Raw genomic sequence first — 14,073 nt, forward strand, 5'->3', positions numbered from 1 at the left:
GAGTGACACCATATACGTTACATTACATTATGTGTGCAAAGCCCACTATCAAGTAGTACTGCATCCATAGGCACTTCAGGTCATTCATCATTTGGAGTGAGGCAATTGCAACCATTCACAAAATGCCACATATTTAATAAGATCGTATATTCAGTTCATGCGGGGTCTAACCCGGGATTTCCAAACTTTTTCTGCACAAAACCCAATTGACAGTAGAAAATGCAGGGGGCCCCCACGTGGGAAAATGACATTCCCTAACACTGTGTTCATATTCACTCAATTTAAGGTCCTGCTCGCTGTCCTAACACATAATAATTACATGAAAACGTATTCTAATAGTATAAAAGGCCTTAAATTGATACTAAAAGATTGTATCCTATACTCATTTGAAGAGAAAAGTTCTTCATTTGTTTGATAAGATTACAGATTTTCTCAGGGGACCCCAATTTCATGGGACTCCATATTGTCCAGAAGCCAAGTTTGGGAACCACTGGTCTAACCTGACTCTGGGTCAAACAAACATCAATTGCACAACACATCAAGGACATTACAATTGGCCACAATGAAGAAATTATGATTCACTATATCACCCACTGGGTGTGCACCCCTCTGTGTTCTGTTTTTGTGGAAATAAAATCATATTTTGATAAGAAGGGCCAACTCAATAGCCTACATCTTAAGATAACATATCTGTTTGAAGATGGGAGTCAATGAAGAAAAGAGGAATCTGGACCATCATTATAACAGAGCTCTGAATTTATTTGATAAAAAAGTTCATTTTAACTAGAGTTAGTTCTCATTTTACATCAATTTCCCATAAAACATATTTATCTTTCTTCTTGATAAATTAAAACGTTGTATTAGTCATGCAGTTTCGCATTTCCCTTTTGAATGTTATCTTTCACAAAAATAACAAGAACACAATCTCATTGAACTCCAATGAAGCCGCTAAGTAGCTGAGGGAGGAAAAGCATCAACATGCAGCACTGTACACATTTGCATAGTACATTTTTCTCTTTTTCTCTAGATTAGTTTGCCCGATTTTTTCTCTTTACCAGCATGCCTTTATAGAATACAGCACTAACGGAAATCGAGCTATCTTGGCAACAGAAGAAGGTATTCAAAGAAAACAAATTAAATATGTTGTGATTTGTTTTTTGGGGGGTTTCTGATACATACCCTCTCTTGGTGCTCTATGCACAACTCGTAGCATACAGAGAGACATTCTCTGACATGAACTTCTATACACAACTCCCTAGTCTGTACCCTTCACACTCTCTTCATATGACTAAACTTCTATAATGGTTCCTAACCATTTAGACCATAAAAACTGAAATAAAATGCTACGTTTTGAGGATATGTATATGGATAGGAGAAGCCACTCCATTGCTACAGTACCCCAAAAATAGTTTAAAACAAGGCCTGGGTTAAGCAATAAGGCTTTGAACAACTCATTTGTCATGGTGTTTTGATATGCAATGCTTGGGAAAGTAAAATCGTTCATTAAAAAACAACATAATTTATTTTTAATGGCCAGGACATGGAAGACTTTTAAACGGGGCAGAACAAAAGAACAGCTGATGGTTGGCAAATAATTACAATTAATTGATTTGACTTATATATCGCCTTTCTAGACACCCAAAGCGCTTTACATAGTAATTATGACCAAATGTTTGATGTTAGACTCACAATTTCTTTGTTTCATGAAATCAACAATATAACTTCATAGCAGACTGAATGAAGCGCTCTCATCCTCTTATGTGTTACTGTTGACTAAATTAATTGTTCAAATGAGAGTGTCCTAAACAACAGTCACTCACTCAACTACAGTCTCCTAGGGATTTTTCTGGCCTAACACATACATAACAGCACTGAATCATTATTCCATGACATTCTGTATATTGACAAAAAGACATGCTGCCATTGATCATTCTAAACCAATGAAACGTCGGTCCACGGACAGCCGTTATTTCTTTATTTGCCAAGCAGGACTTTCTTTGAATATATTACACTTGAATTCACAAGACCATTTAAAAGACAATAAAATATGATGCAAATGGCATCACTATAATAGGCTGCTTGTACAGTAAATGGAATGTGGTATACCTCAATTCAAATGATCAATATTTCCCTGATTGGAAGTATATCCATCTATACTAAAGCCTATCCTTTGATCATTAGTAAATTATGAAACCCATTTAAACAGTTAAAATTAAGCTCAATGGGCATATCATCCCTCTCTACTGTATATTTTATTCCTATTCATGAGTACTAATGGAAAAACTTGAATTAGGCTATTTCCTCTTGGTTGCAGCATTCTAAAAACTGATAGGCATAATCCTCACACTAGAGTGTTAAGGTACTGTATATAACGAAGGGATGCACCCTTTCCTGAAAGAGCACAAGATATGAAACTTGCAACTCACTTAATATACTTAGCAAATTGTTATTAGAAAAGTGTGATTTCTTGTCCTGTGCGGCACGTCGCAAATGGCATTAGCTAAGTATCATTGAGAAGAAGAAGGGGATAAAAGCCCTGGAAACTAGAAGATTCCGATTCAGGACCCCCCTAAAAAAATCCCTCAATATTTTGACAAACAGGAACTTTGCTTACTCTGAGAAACAGGTTGTAGGCTACAGGACTGGAAACACTCAAATCCAAGACAATTTCAAACAACTTAGTGACATTAATTAAATATACAGTGCACTGACTCTGCTGCTATTGGCTCCTGGAAATGTGCAAAGAAGTTCTGTGCTGATCGAGGGACGCTTGACGCTGTCTGGCACTGGTTCGATGCAGGTGTTGATGGGTCACCATGACCACCACGACAGCTAGCCCTGCTAACAATGAGACAACAGGGAGTCGATGGCCAGACCACATGGTCACCCCTTTCACCCCAACGTATCAAGGCTCGGCCATGTTAAAAAGAAGACAAGCCCAGTTGGGCCTTCCCTTAAAAAAAACATGGTGAAAATCTGCCCCTCATCCTATTTTTTGTCTCCCTCATAAGAAAAAGGCATAGAGATTAGATTTGTAGTTGGTCAATGTTTACGTTTTCAGCGTGAACCAGTGCCAGAGGAAAAGCGAGGTACTAACACTTTATAAAAAAAGTTGGTTACAGTACAATTAAACTAGAGAGTGGTCATGCGGCTCTGTCGTACCCACTGTGAAGGGAAGAGAGGCCTAAGTGACATAAGGGGGTCTTCAGCTCAAAGCCTGTGCCTGGAGTCATGGCTGTAGCCTCCGGGGGAGCCGTTACGGTTGCGGTGGGGCTTGTACGTGTCCTGATAGGGGTCATGATAATCCTCCTCCACCAGGGGGTAGTGGACCTGGTCCCGGCTGTGCTGCGAGCCGGAGGACAGGCGGTTACGGCTCTTCCTCTGCCGCTCGTTGTGGTAGTTCTCGTCTGATGGCGAGTGTTCTCCTGCTGTGTGATTGCTGTTCCTGTTTGTGTTTCTTTGACCCTGTTCAGAGAGAAGGAGAGGACATATTGTATAAATTCAGCAGTTGACTATAGCATCAGCTTTTTCAAAACTGTATAATTGTATTTTTTTATCCTGTAGTAGTGAGCAAAACGTCCTTGATGATGAGGCTACATAAATAGGCAGCAATCCGGTATCATAATCCTGTATCACTTCACTACTAATTCATACCATTTTCAATGAATTATTTACAACCAATTTGTCCAACAACTATTCAGAAGAAATAGTCATAATTAGGGCTGTTACGGTGACCGTATTACCGCCAAACCGGCGGTCACGAGTCATGAAGGGAGTGAAATTCCACATGACCGTTTAGTCACCGTAATTAGGCTTCTCCAAGCTCTGATGCTGCTGATGGTCATTAGTAGCCTACCAAACTTGCTAACTGCCTGGTACTCAGCACTCTATTGTCCCTCTAATCACTCAATGCAAATGTTTTAGAAAATGTAATCAAACACTTCATGAGAGCCCATGAGCTCATGTTGCGCAACATTTCTATAGGCTATACAATTTCACAAGAAAACAGAGTGATGGCCTCTACTAAAACGAGTAGGATCCCATCAGCTTTCTATAGGTTAGGCATACTATATTTATTTCTCAACTTTCCTAATATTAAGCCAATTGTTTATCTTTAAAACAGGAGTCTAGCCTACCTGGCTGGCATGAACATGAACCATGGGAAATGTGTCCTCCATTCACTATTTAAGTACACAGATTTGTATTTTTTCCCGCTGACCCTGTTTCGAGACAGGTGCATGATAATGGTCCATTCTATATCAAAACAAATATCACACATATATTATTTAGTATGTGTAAAGACAAGATTAAATCAGGAATAGTCTGATGGGTGACAATATTAGCCTATCACTTCTGAATTCTATATTATCACTTGTGAATGATGCCCAGCATAAGAAACAACCTTTTTTTGCAACTTTTTCTAATCATGAAGGGGATGCCGCTGTGAAATTCAAGGCATTATCAAGTGCTTGTCAAATTGTGAATGAGAGACTAATGAAGTGTGTAAAGCCTCCGCAAAAAAACAAAGCAGAAATCATGCCTTTCAAACGACTTTTTTCAAACCATCATTAGTTGCAGCATGCAGCCTTATGTAACCGATGTGAAATGGCTAGTTAGTTAGCGGTGGTGCGCGCTAATAGCGTTTCAATCAGTGACGTCACTCGCTCTGAGACCTGAAGTAGTTGGCTTTTGTGGCGCGATGGGTAACGATGCTTCGTGGGTGTCAGTTGTTGATGTGTGCAGAGGGTCCCTGGTTCAAGCCCAGGTTGGGGCGAGGAGAGGGACGGAAGCTATACTGTTACACTTACAATGTTTTATAGAACAACTAAAGTTACATTAATAACTTTAAATTAAGCATATAGAAATGCCTATTTCTTTGTTAACCACTCAACACAGAATAGCCACGTGTGCACTCTCTCAAATCATTTGGAGAAAATATTTACATTTTGTTCAATTGTTTTCTTCATACAATAATAAAAAAAAAATAATGTCACAGAATTCTAAGCAAATCTTGTCTGCTAAATGAACTAGTGTAGCCCACAGCCATATGGCATAGCCAGATCAGTACCTAACTTAAGGACAACTCAGAGTATGCTACTCTGTTCTTCTGAAATAGACTACATTTTTTTCATATCATGTTTCTTTAGACCTGTCTAAAATAAATAATGGATATATTGTGAAGGTGTAGGCTATATTACATGGATTTATTAGACTTTTTAAAATGTAGATGTTCCAAAGGTCTACATCAGTGGCTTGTAATCTATGTGTGGAAGCCAGGAGATGCTAAATGTTTTTATGTTAATTAACGGTCAAATACCGTGAGACCAACAGTTATTTACTTGACAATCACCAACTGACAAAATGTTGTGACCGCCACAGCCTGAGATAATAGCTATTGCCACCTCATCTACTTTAACACTATAAGACCAGTTTCCCAGTCAAATAAGAGGGCAAATATCAGTCAAAGCAAGGTCAGGTTGATTCACCGGTTGGTTGACCAGCCCAGTTATAGCTGTGGGGTACGGAGAGAGGGCAGTGGATCCCAGGTTGCGGCCCAGCAGGGGGTTGAGAGGGGTGCTCAGGGAGGTGTGTGTTGCCCTCCAGTAGGCTTCCAGGTACTCTGCCAGGTGATCACATGCATCCTCCAGCTGATTCTCATCCAGAATGATGTCAAACATTTCCTAAGAGACAGGGGGAGGGGAGAGAGAGCGAGAGAGACAGAGTGACAGAAAGAGAGGGAGAGAGGGGAGACCAGAGAGACATTCCGACTTAGTGACTGAGGGATTGAGTTGCTGGTAGTAGCAGTTAACAGGATGTACTGTCGGTTATTGTCCCTTATGGGAGGCTAGAGACCAGCAGTTAACAGGATGTACTGAGGGTTATTGTCCCTTATGGGAGGCCAGAGACCAGCAGTTAACAGGATGTACTGAGGGTTATTGTCCCTTATGGGAGGCCAGAGACCAGCAGTTAACAGGATGTACTGAGGGTTATTGTCCCTTATGGGAGGCCAGAGACCAGCAGTTAACAGGATGTACTGAGGGTTATTGTTCCTTATGGGAGGCCAGAGACCAGCAGTTAACAGGATGTACTGAGGGTTATTGTCCCTTATGGGAGGCCAGAGACCAGCAGTTAACAGGATGTACTGAGGGTTATTGTCCCTTATGGGAGGCTAGAGACCAGCAGTTAACAGGGTGTACTGAGGGTTATTGTCCCTGATGGGAGGCCAGAGACCAGCAGTTAACAGGATGTCCTGAGGGTTATTGTCCCTTATGGGAGGCCAGAGACCAGCAGTTAACAGGATGTACTGAGGGTTATTGTATACCTACCGGAGGGCACTGTGCTAGTTTATCTGCTGCCACCAGCTGCACGTTCAAGTGTTTGCTCTGGGATTTCCCTCTCGACTTGATCAACCGCTGCAGAACCTGTGGATAGTTTAAATATTCACAGTGCTGGACTTGGACTGAAATAGGCTACGGTACACATTTTGGGTGCCGGTACTGTTTATTTTTAGGTGCAGGAGCTCCACAATACTTTTGAGATAATATAACACAAATCAGCATGGGTCAGGGATGGAAATAGAAAAATGGCAAAACTTTGAATTCACATAAAAAAAGCTCTTACATGTCACTCGGTGGCAGAGGAATTTGGGTACAACTGTGTGTATAAAAGCAGCAGAATTCATACATGCCAAAATGATTTTACTCTCGGAGCCTGGTTCCCTCCCATTTCCACCTTTGGTATGTAGCAAAATTAGAACCATTTGAGGATAAGGGGAAGCCTAAAACTTACTTTAGGAGAGGACACTTTAACATGGACGATGATAGGTGCTAAGGACGTCTTTATGAGCTGGGTTGGATGGTTGATTGTGTCAGCATCCAAGACCACCAGCTGTAAGGATCTGGCCAGCTCAAATATCCTCTCAATCTCACTCTGAACCTCCGCTGTGGGGAAACAGAACAGTGATCACAGATGGTGGATGAACAACCCTTTATAATGCCAAAATCAAAGACATCAATTCAACAAATTCTGTGTAATACACACTTTATAGTACAGTATGTACAGTACCAGTCAAATGTTGGGACACACATACTCATTCAAGGGTTTTCTTTATTTTTACTATTTTCTACATTGTAGAATAATAGTGAACACATCAAAACTATGAAATAACACATATGGAATCATGTAGTAACCAAAAAAGTGTTAAACAAATCAAAATATATTTTATATTTGAGATTCTTCAAAGTAGCCACCCTTTGCCTTGATGACAGCTTTGCACACTCTTGGCATTCTCTCAACCAGCTTCATGAGGAATGCTTTTCCAACAGTCTTGAAGGAGTTCCCACATATGCTGAGCACTTGATGGCTGCTTTTCCTTTACTTTTCCTTTACTTTGCGGTCCAACTCATACCAAACCATCTCAATTGAGTTGAGGTCGGGTGATTGTGAAGTCCAGGTCATCTGGTGCAGCAATATCACTCTCCTTCTTGGTCAAATAGCCCTTACACAGCCTGGAGGTGTGTTTTGGGTCATTGTCCTGTTGAAAAACAAATGATAGTCCCACTAAGCGCAAACCAGATGGGGTGGCGTATCGCTGCAGAATGCTGTGGTAGCCATGCTGTTTAAGTGTGCCTTGCATTCTAAATAAATCACTGACAGTGTCACCAGAAAAGCCCCCCAAACCATCACATCTCCTCCTCCATGCTGCATGATGGGAACCACACATGCGGAGATCATCCGTTCACCTACTCTGCGTCTCACAAAGACATGGCGGTTGAAACTAAATATCTCAAATTTGGACTCATCAGACCAAAGGACAGATTTCCACCGGTCTAATATCCATTGCTCGTGTTTCTTGGCCCAAGCAAGTCTCTTCTTATTATTGGTGTCCTTTAGTAGTGGTTTCTTTGCAGCAATTCGTCCATGAAGGCCTGATTCACGCAGTCTCCTCTGAAAAGTTGATGTTGAGATATGTCTGTTACTTGAACTCCGTTAACTCTAATGAACTTATCCTCTGCAGCAGAGGTAACTCTGGGTCTTCCTTTCCTGTGACGGTCCTCCGGGGGTATCATCGGATGGGGCCACAGTGTCTTCTGATCCCTCCTGTCTCAGCCTCCAGTATTTATGCTGCAGTAGTTTATGTGCCGGGGGGCTAGGGTCAGTCTGTTTCATCTGGAGTATTCTCTTGTCTTATCCGGTGTCCTGTGTGAATTTAAATATGCTCTCTCTAATTCTCTCTTTCTCTCTTTCTTTCTTTCTCTCGGAGGACCTGAGCCCTAGGACCATGCCTCGGGACTACCTGGCATGATGACTCCTTGCTGTCCCCAGTCCACCTGGCCATGCTGCTGCTCCAGTTTCAACTGTTCTGCCTGCGGCTACGGAACCCTGACCTGTTCACCGGACGTGCTTGTTGCACCCTCGACAACTACAATGATTATTATTATTTGACCATGCTGGTCATTTATGAACATTTTAACATCTTGACCATGTTCTGTTATAATATCCACCCGGCACAGCCAGAAGAGGACTGGCCACCCCTCATAGCCTGGTTCCTCTCTAGGTTTCTTCCTAGGTTTTTGGCCTTTCTAGGGAGTTTTTCCTAGGGAGTTTTTCCTAGCCACCGTGCCTCTTTCACATGCATTGCTTGCTGTTTGGGGTTTTAGGCTGGGTTTCTGTACAGCACTTTGAGATTTCAGCTGATATACGAAGGGCTATATAAATAAATTTGATTTGATTTGATGAGAGCCAGTTTCATCATAGCGCTCGATGGTTTTTGCGACTGCACTTGAAAAAACTTTAAAAGTTCTAAAAATGTTCCAGATTGACTGACCTTCATGTCTTAAAGTAATGATGGACTGTCGTTTCTCTTTGCTTATTTGAGCTGTTCTTGACATAATATGGAATTGGTCTTTTACCAAATAGGGCTATCTTCTGTATACCACCCACCTTTACCTTGTTACAACACAACTGATTGGCTCAAACGCATTAAGAAGGAAATAAATTCCACAAATTAACTTTTAACAAGGCACACCTTTTAATTGAAATGCATTCCATTTCATGAAGCAGGTTGAGAGAATGCCAAGAGTGTGCAAAGCTATCATCAAGGCAAGGTGGTTACTTTGAAGAATCTGAAATATATTTTGATTTGTTTAATAACGCTTTTTTGGCTACTAAATGATTCCATATGTGTTATTTCATAGTTTTGATGTCTTCACTATTATCCTACAATGTAGAAAATAGCAAAAATAAAGAAAAACCCCTGAATGAGTAGGTGTGTCCAAACTTTTGACTGGTACTGTATAATTAAGCAATAAGGCACGAGGGGGTGTGGTATATGGCCAATATACCACAACTAAGGGCTATTCTTAAGCACGACGCCACGAGAAGTGCCTGGATACAGCCCTTAACAAACCCCCAAGCTGCCTTACTGCGATTATAAACTGATTACCAACATAATTAGAACAGTGAAAATAAATGTTTTGTCATACCCCTGGTATACAGTCGGATATACCATAGCTTTCAGCCAATCAGCATTCAGGGCTTGAACCACCCAGTTTATAATTTCCTTTTTAACATATACAAAACATCTGAGTGAAGAATAACAGTATTCAGTGTCATCCAGATGATACCTAGGTTGGACCTGGTGTTGGATCTTTCGATGATGGCCCGCTTGCTGGGGTTGTTGAGCACTGACCTCTTGGCCAGAGCTATATCTGCTGTTACTCTCGTAATAGATATCCTAAATGCAACAGATTCAATGGATACAGAATATCACAAACCCACATGTAAAGTATGGCTACTACCATGTTTATAATCCTAGAGAAAGTGTTTAGTCAAAACAGGTGGTCAGATTATTTACTTTGGCAAAGTATTCAATGATCATGTATAACTGCTTTACATATCCCGAGTGTACAAAACATTAAGAACACCTGCTCTTTCCATGACATAGACTGACCAGGTGAATATTAGCCTATCACTTGTGAATGATATATTATCACTTGTGAATGATGCCCAGCGTAATAAACTGCATTTTTTCGAGACTTTTTCTAAACACAGTCGCACACCTCATGTAGCCTAGCCCATAGGCCTATATGTTTTGTTAAGGTTTGTATCACAACTAAAGTGGCCAAATAACTTCTTAAAATTAAGCACATTAATCCGCTTTAAAAGGGGGCTAGAGCCTAACTGGCATATATAAGCAGTGCGTGAGTTTCAAGTTTGGGGAAGAACATTTTCACCATAACAATGCACCTTTATAATAAAAGCATTACATGCATAATTGCATTTGAGGTCACTTTTGATAATGGTGTTTTCCCGCTAATGGAACATTTGTATTTATAGCCTACTACCATGTGTGCATTGCTGCGCTTATTATATGAAGAAATAGCCTAATAGTTTAATACAAAAATGAAGAACACCTGCTCTTTCCGTGACAAAGACTGACCAGGTGAATCCAGGTGAAAGCTATGATCCCTTATTGATGTCACTTGTTAAATCCACTTCAATTGGGAGTGCTACGTAATATTAGGAAGGTGTTTACACTGAGTGTACCAAACATCAGGAACACCTGCCTAGTATTGAGTTGCACCCCCCTTTGCCCTCAGAACAGCCTTAATTCGTTGGGGCATGGACTTTAAAAGGTGTCCAAAGCATTCGACAGGGATGATGGCCCATGTTGACTCCAATGCTTCCCACAGTTGTGTCAAGTTGGCTGGATGTCCTTTGGGTGGTGGATCATTCTTGATACACACGGGAAACTGTTGAGCGTGAAAAACCCAGCAGTGTTGCAGTTCTTGACACACTCCAACCTGTGCACCTGGCATCTACTACCAACCCCTTTCAAAGGCACTAAAATATGTTGTCTTGTCCATTCACCCTCTGAATGACACACATACACAATCCATGTCTCAATTGGCTCAAGGCTTAAAAATCCTTCTTTAACCTGCTCCTCCCCTTCATCTAAACTGATTGAAGTGGATTTAACAGGTGACATCAATAAGGGATAATAACTTTCACCTGGATTCACCTGGTCAGTCTATGTCATGTTTTGTACATTCAGTGTATTTTCCGCACTAGCTTATAGTAGTTTGCATAGGTGCCATGAGCAGCTGAGAGCCTGATGCTACAGTAAGCATGCAGAGTGTTAGTGCAATATGAAGGGATAGGGTTGACAGTATGCAGGGACAGGGATAGTGCCGACAACACAACTCCTCACCTGCCATCAAACCTGTGCTTCAGGAAGTCAAAGAGCGCTTTCTGCATCATGTCTGTCACCTGCACACGCAGCACACAGAGCCAGGGAGAGCAGCAGAGGATGGCAGAGGAGAAAGTTAGGAAAGGATGGAGAAAAAGGAGGGAAAGAGAGAAAGTGAGGTTGAGAAAGAGAGGGAAAGTGAAAAAGGTTGACAGCCAGAAAGGAAATAAACCAGTAGAAATTCATTGACAATTCCTCACAGCTACAGCAAGCCTTTCGAAGAGCCTTCCTCATGGCAAGAAAGCCCTTGTGACAAGACCCATTTCATATGGTGAAGCTACATACCTTAATGTTCAATGTTAAAAAAATAGCACATGTTATGGACAAAGGTGCCCAAGGATGTCAAAAGAAAAGTTGTCAACCTTGTCTTCCTTTTTGATTTCAGTATGAGTGCTAAATTAAGACCCTGTCCCATATTTCCCCATCCACCACCATTACCCATCCAATAAAGATTTCTCCATATTCCTCATTATGACATCCAACCGTTAGGTCCATCCAGGCTCCTCTTGCCCTGCCTGTGAATTATCCCACTGGTCCAAAACATCCAGCAAAGGAGAAGCATGATCTCTTGTTTCTTTCCACCTCATTTTCTACAGAATTAATCCTGGTTACATTAAATAAGGTGATTAAGGCCTAAAATGAAGTGTCATAAAAACTCGGTGTGATGAATTGGGCTATAGCAGGTCAGACCAGTCTCCATTAATGCTATTTTTGCAAGGTATTTCAATTAGAATCTGAAGATGAAAATAACTGTAGTTGCAAGGACAAGGCTAGCAAGGAGCAGGGAGCAATTGTTATATGGTATATCCACATATATAACGACAAGGAGTTCAAGACAATTTGTGTGCTTTGCACACAACAATAACCATATTCCATATACACTGAACAAAATTCAAAAGGCACTCGCACATCTGAGCTATGTTTTTTTGCAGGTGCATGGTAACAGTTGAATAAGATAAGACAAAAAGAAGAAAGCCACACACTGCTCTAGATAGTATCACTGCTTTAAATTTCAACCTCAAGGCCTTCGTCAGAGCTTTGTGAGTTTTCTTTTAAATAGCACCCTTATAGCTCCACCCACATCCGTTCAATGCATCGAATGGGCTTGGAGTCGAGGGGAAATAAGTGTTACACAAATATAACAATGTGCATTTCATAAATATTCTAATAAAGTGTGTACATTAAACGTATTAAACACGTCTGTAAAACCACAATGAGGACATCGACCCATCAAGCAAGTTTTCATAAATCAATAAAAACTTCAGAGTAATCTGAAATGGTGGAATTAATTCATGTTCACATTTACAGCATAACATACATAGGCATTTCATCATTAAAACCTTTAAGAAATAATGTCTAGAGGGTGAAAATCCCAAAACATTCTCTTATGCTCAGCGTATTATTTATATCACCTCCCCTGTCTGATATCTTAACTTTCTCTATGACACAAAATCTAAAGGTTTTTGGTTATTAAAATGTACTGAGACTGGATAATCCCTGTCGTGTCTCCTGATTTCACTTTTATGTTAAGTAAGTGTCTGTTTTAAAGAACGAGAGGTTTTACCTACATAACACAGCCCACATGGACATTTAATCATGTAGATAACATGGGTGGTGGAGCATGCTATAATGTCATTTATTGTGAACAGTTTTCCTGTATGTGGGTGGCAGAAATATTCACACATCCTAATGTTACACTGTGCGCAACCTCTGCATTTATAGCTACCATTCGGAAGAGGGCGTAAAAGAGCCTGGCTCATTTTCTTTTGTGGCTGGCTGTTGGCATGGACCAAAATAATTGCGTAAATTGCGACCTCTCCTATATACAATAAGTGGTGGATTGTTAAATACAGCTGGCAAAGCTGGGTCCGATGATAAAACATGCCAGTGTTTCTTGACAGCATCTCCCACTTTGTGCGAGTTCATGTTGTGGTGAACATTACAGTGTTCTTTAGCTCTAGTGGGTCTTTTTGTAGCAGTTCATCTCATGTTTTCCCTAATGCTCTAGTGGGTCTTTTTGTAGCAGTTCATCTCATGTTTTCCCTAATGCTCTAGTGGGTCTTTTTGTAGCAGTTCATCTCATGTTTTCCCTAATGCTCTAGTGGGTCTTTTTGTAGCAGTTCATCTCATGTTTTCCCTAATGCTCTAGTGGGTCTTTTTGTAGCAGTTCATCTCATGTTTTCCCTAATGCTCTAGTGGGTCTTTTTGTAGCAGTTCATCTCATGTTTTCCCTAATGCTCTAGTGGGTCTTTTTGTAGCAGTTCATCTCATGTTTTCCCTAATGCTCTAGTGGGTCTTTTTGTAGCAGTTCATCTCATGTTTTCCCTAATGCTCTAGTGGGTCTTTTTGTAGCAGTTCATCTCATGTTTTCCCTAATGCTCTAGTGGGTCTTTTTGTAGCAGTTCATCTCATGTTTTCCCTAATGCTCTAGTGGGTCTTTTTGTAGCAGTTCATCTCGTGTTTTCCCTAATGCTCTAGTGGGTCTTTTTGTAGCAGTTCATCTCGTGTTTTCCCTAATGCTCTAGTGGGTCTTTTTGTAGCAGTTCATCTCGTGTTTTCCCTAATGCTCTAGTGGGTCTTTTTGTAGCAGTTCATCTCGTGTTTTCCCTAATGCTCTAGTGGGTCTTTTTGTAGCAGTTCATCTCATGTTTTCCCTAATGCTCTAGTGGGTCTTTTTGTAGCAGTTCATCTCATGTTTTCCCTAATGCTCTAGTGGGTCTTTTTTTAGCAGTTCATCTCATGTTTTCCCTAATGCTCTAGTGGGTCTTTTTGTAGCAGTTCATCTCATGTTTTCCCTAATGCTCTAGTGGGTCTTTTTGTAG

General features: G+C 40.8%; 1 protein-coding gene across 4 annotated transcripts in view; it reads right to left on the bottom strand.

Annotated features, from left to right (window-relative positions):
- Positions 1 to 738: 738 nt before the first annotated feature.
- The window catches only part of LOC115155601 (voltage-dependent L-type calcium channel subunit beta-4), a 72,556-nt gene continuing 59,221 nt past the window's right edge, over positions 739 to 14,073 (bottom strand). For all 4 annotated transcript variants that reach the window (XM_029702371.1, XM_029702370.1, XM_029702372.1 and 1 more), the window contains 6 exons: positions 11,213 to 11,271; positions 9,627 to 9,736; positions 6,790 to 6,941; positions 6,327 to 6,422; positions 5,487 to 5,681; positions 739 to 3,465 (listed from right to left, as the gene is read on the bottom strand). In XM_029702371.1, coding sequence (XP_029558231.1) covers positions 3,211 to 3,465; positions 5,487 to 5,681; positions 6,327 to 6,422; positions 6,790 to 6,941; positions 9,627 to 9,736; positions 11,213 to 11,271 — 867 coding nt within the window. In that variant the 3' untranslated portion in view covers positions 739 to 3,210. The remainder of the gene's footprint in view (positions 3,466 to 5,486; positions 5,682 to 6,326; positions 6,423 to 6,789; positions 6,942 to 9,626; positions 9,737 to 11,212; positions 11,272 to 14,073) is intronic.

The sequence above is a fragment of the Salmo trutta genome, chromosome 20 (assembly GCF_901001165.1).
Source record: "Salmo trutta chromosome 20, fSalTru1.1, whole genome shotgun sequence".
In the NCBI taxonomy this organism is placed as follows: Eukaryota; Metazoa; Chordata; class Actinopteri; order Salmoniformes; family Salmonidae; genus Salmo; species Salmo trutta.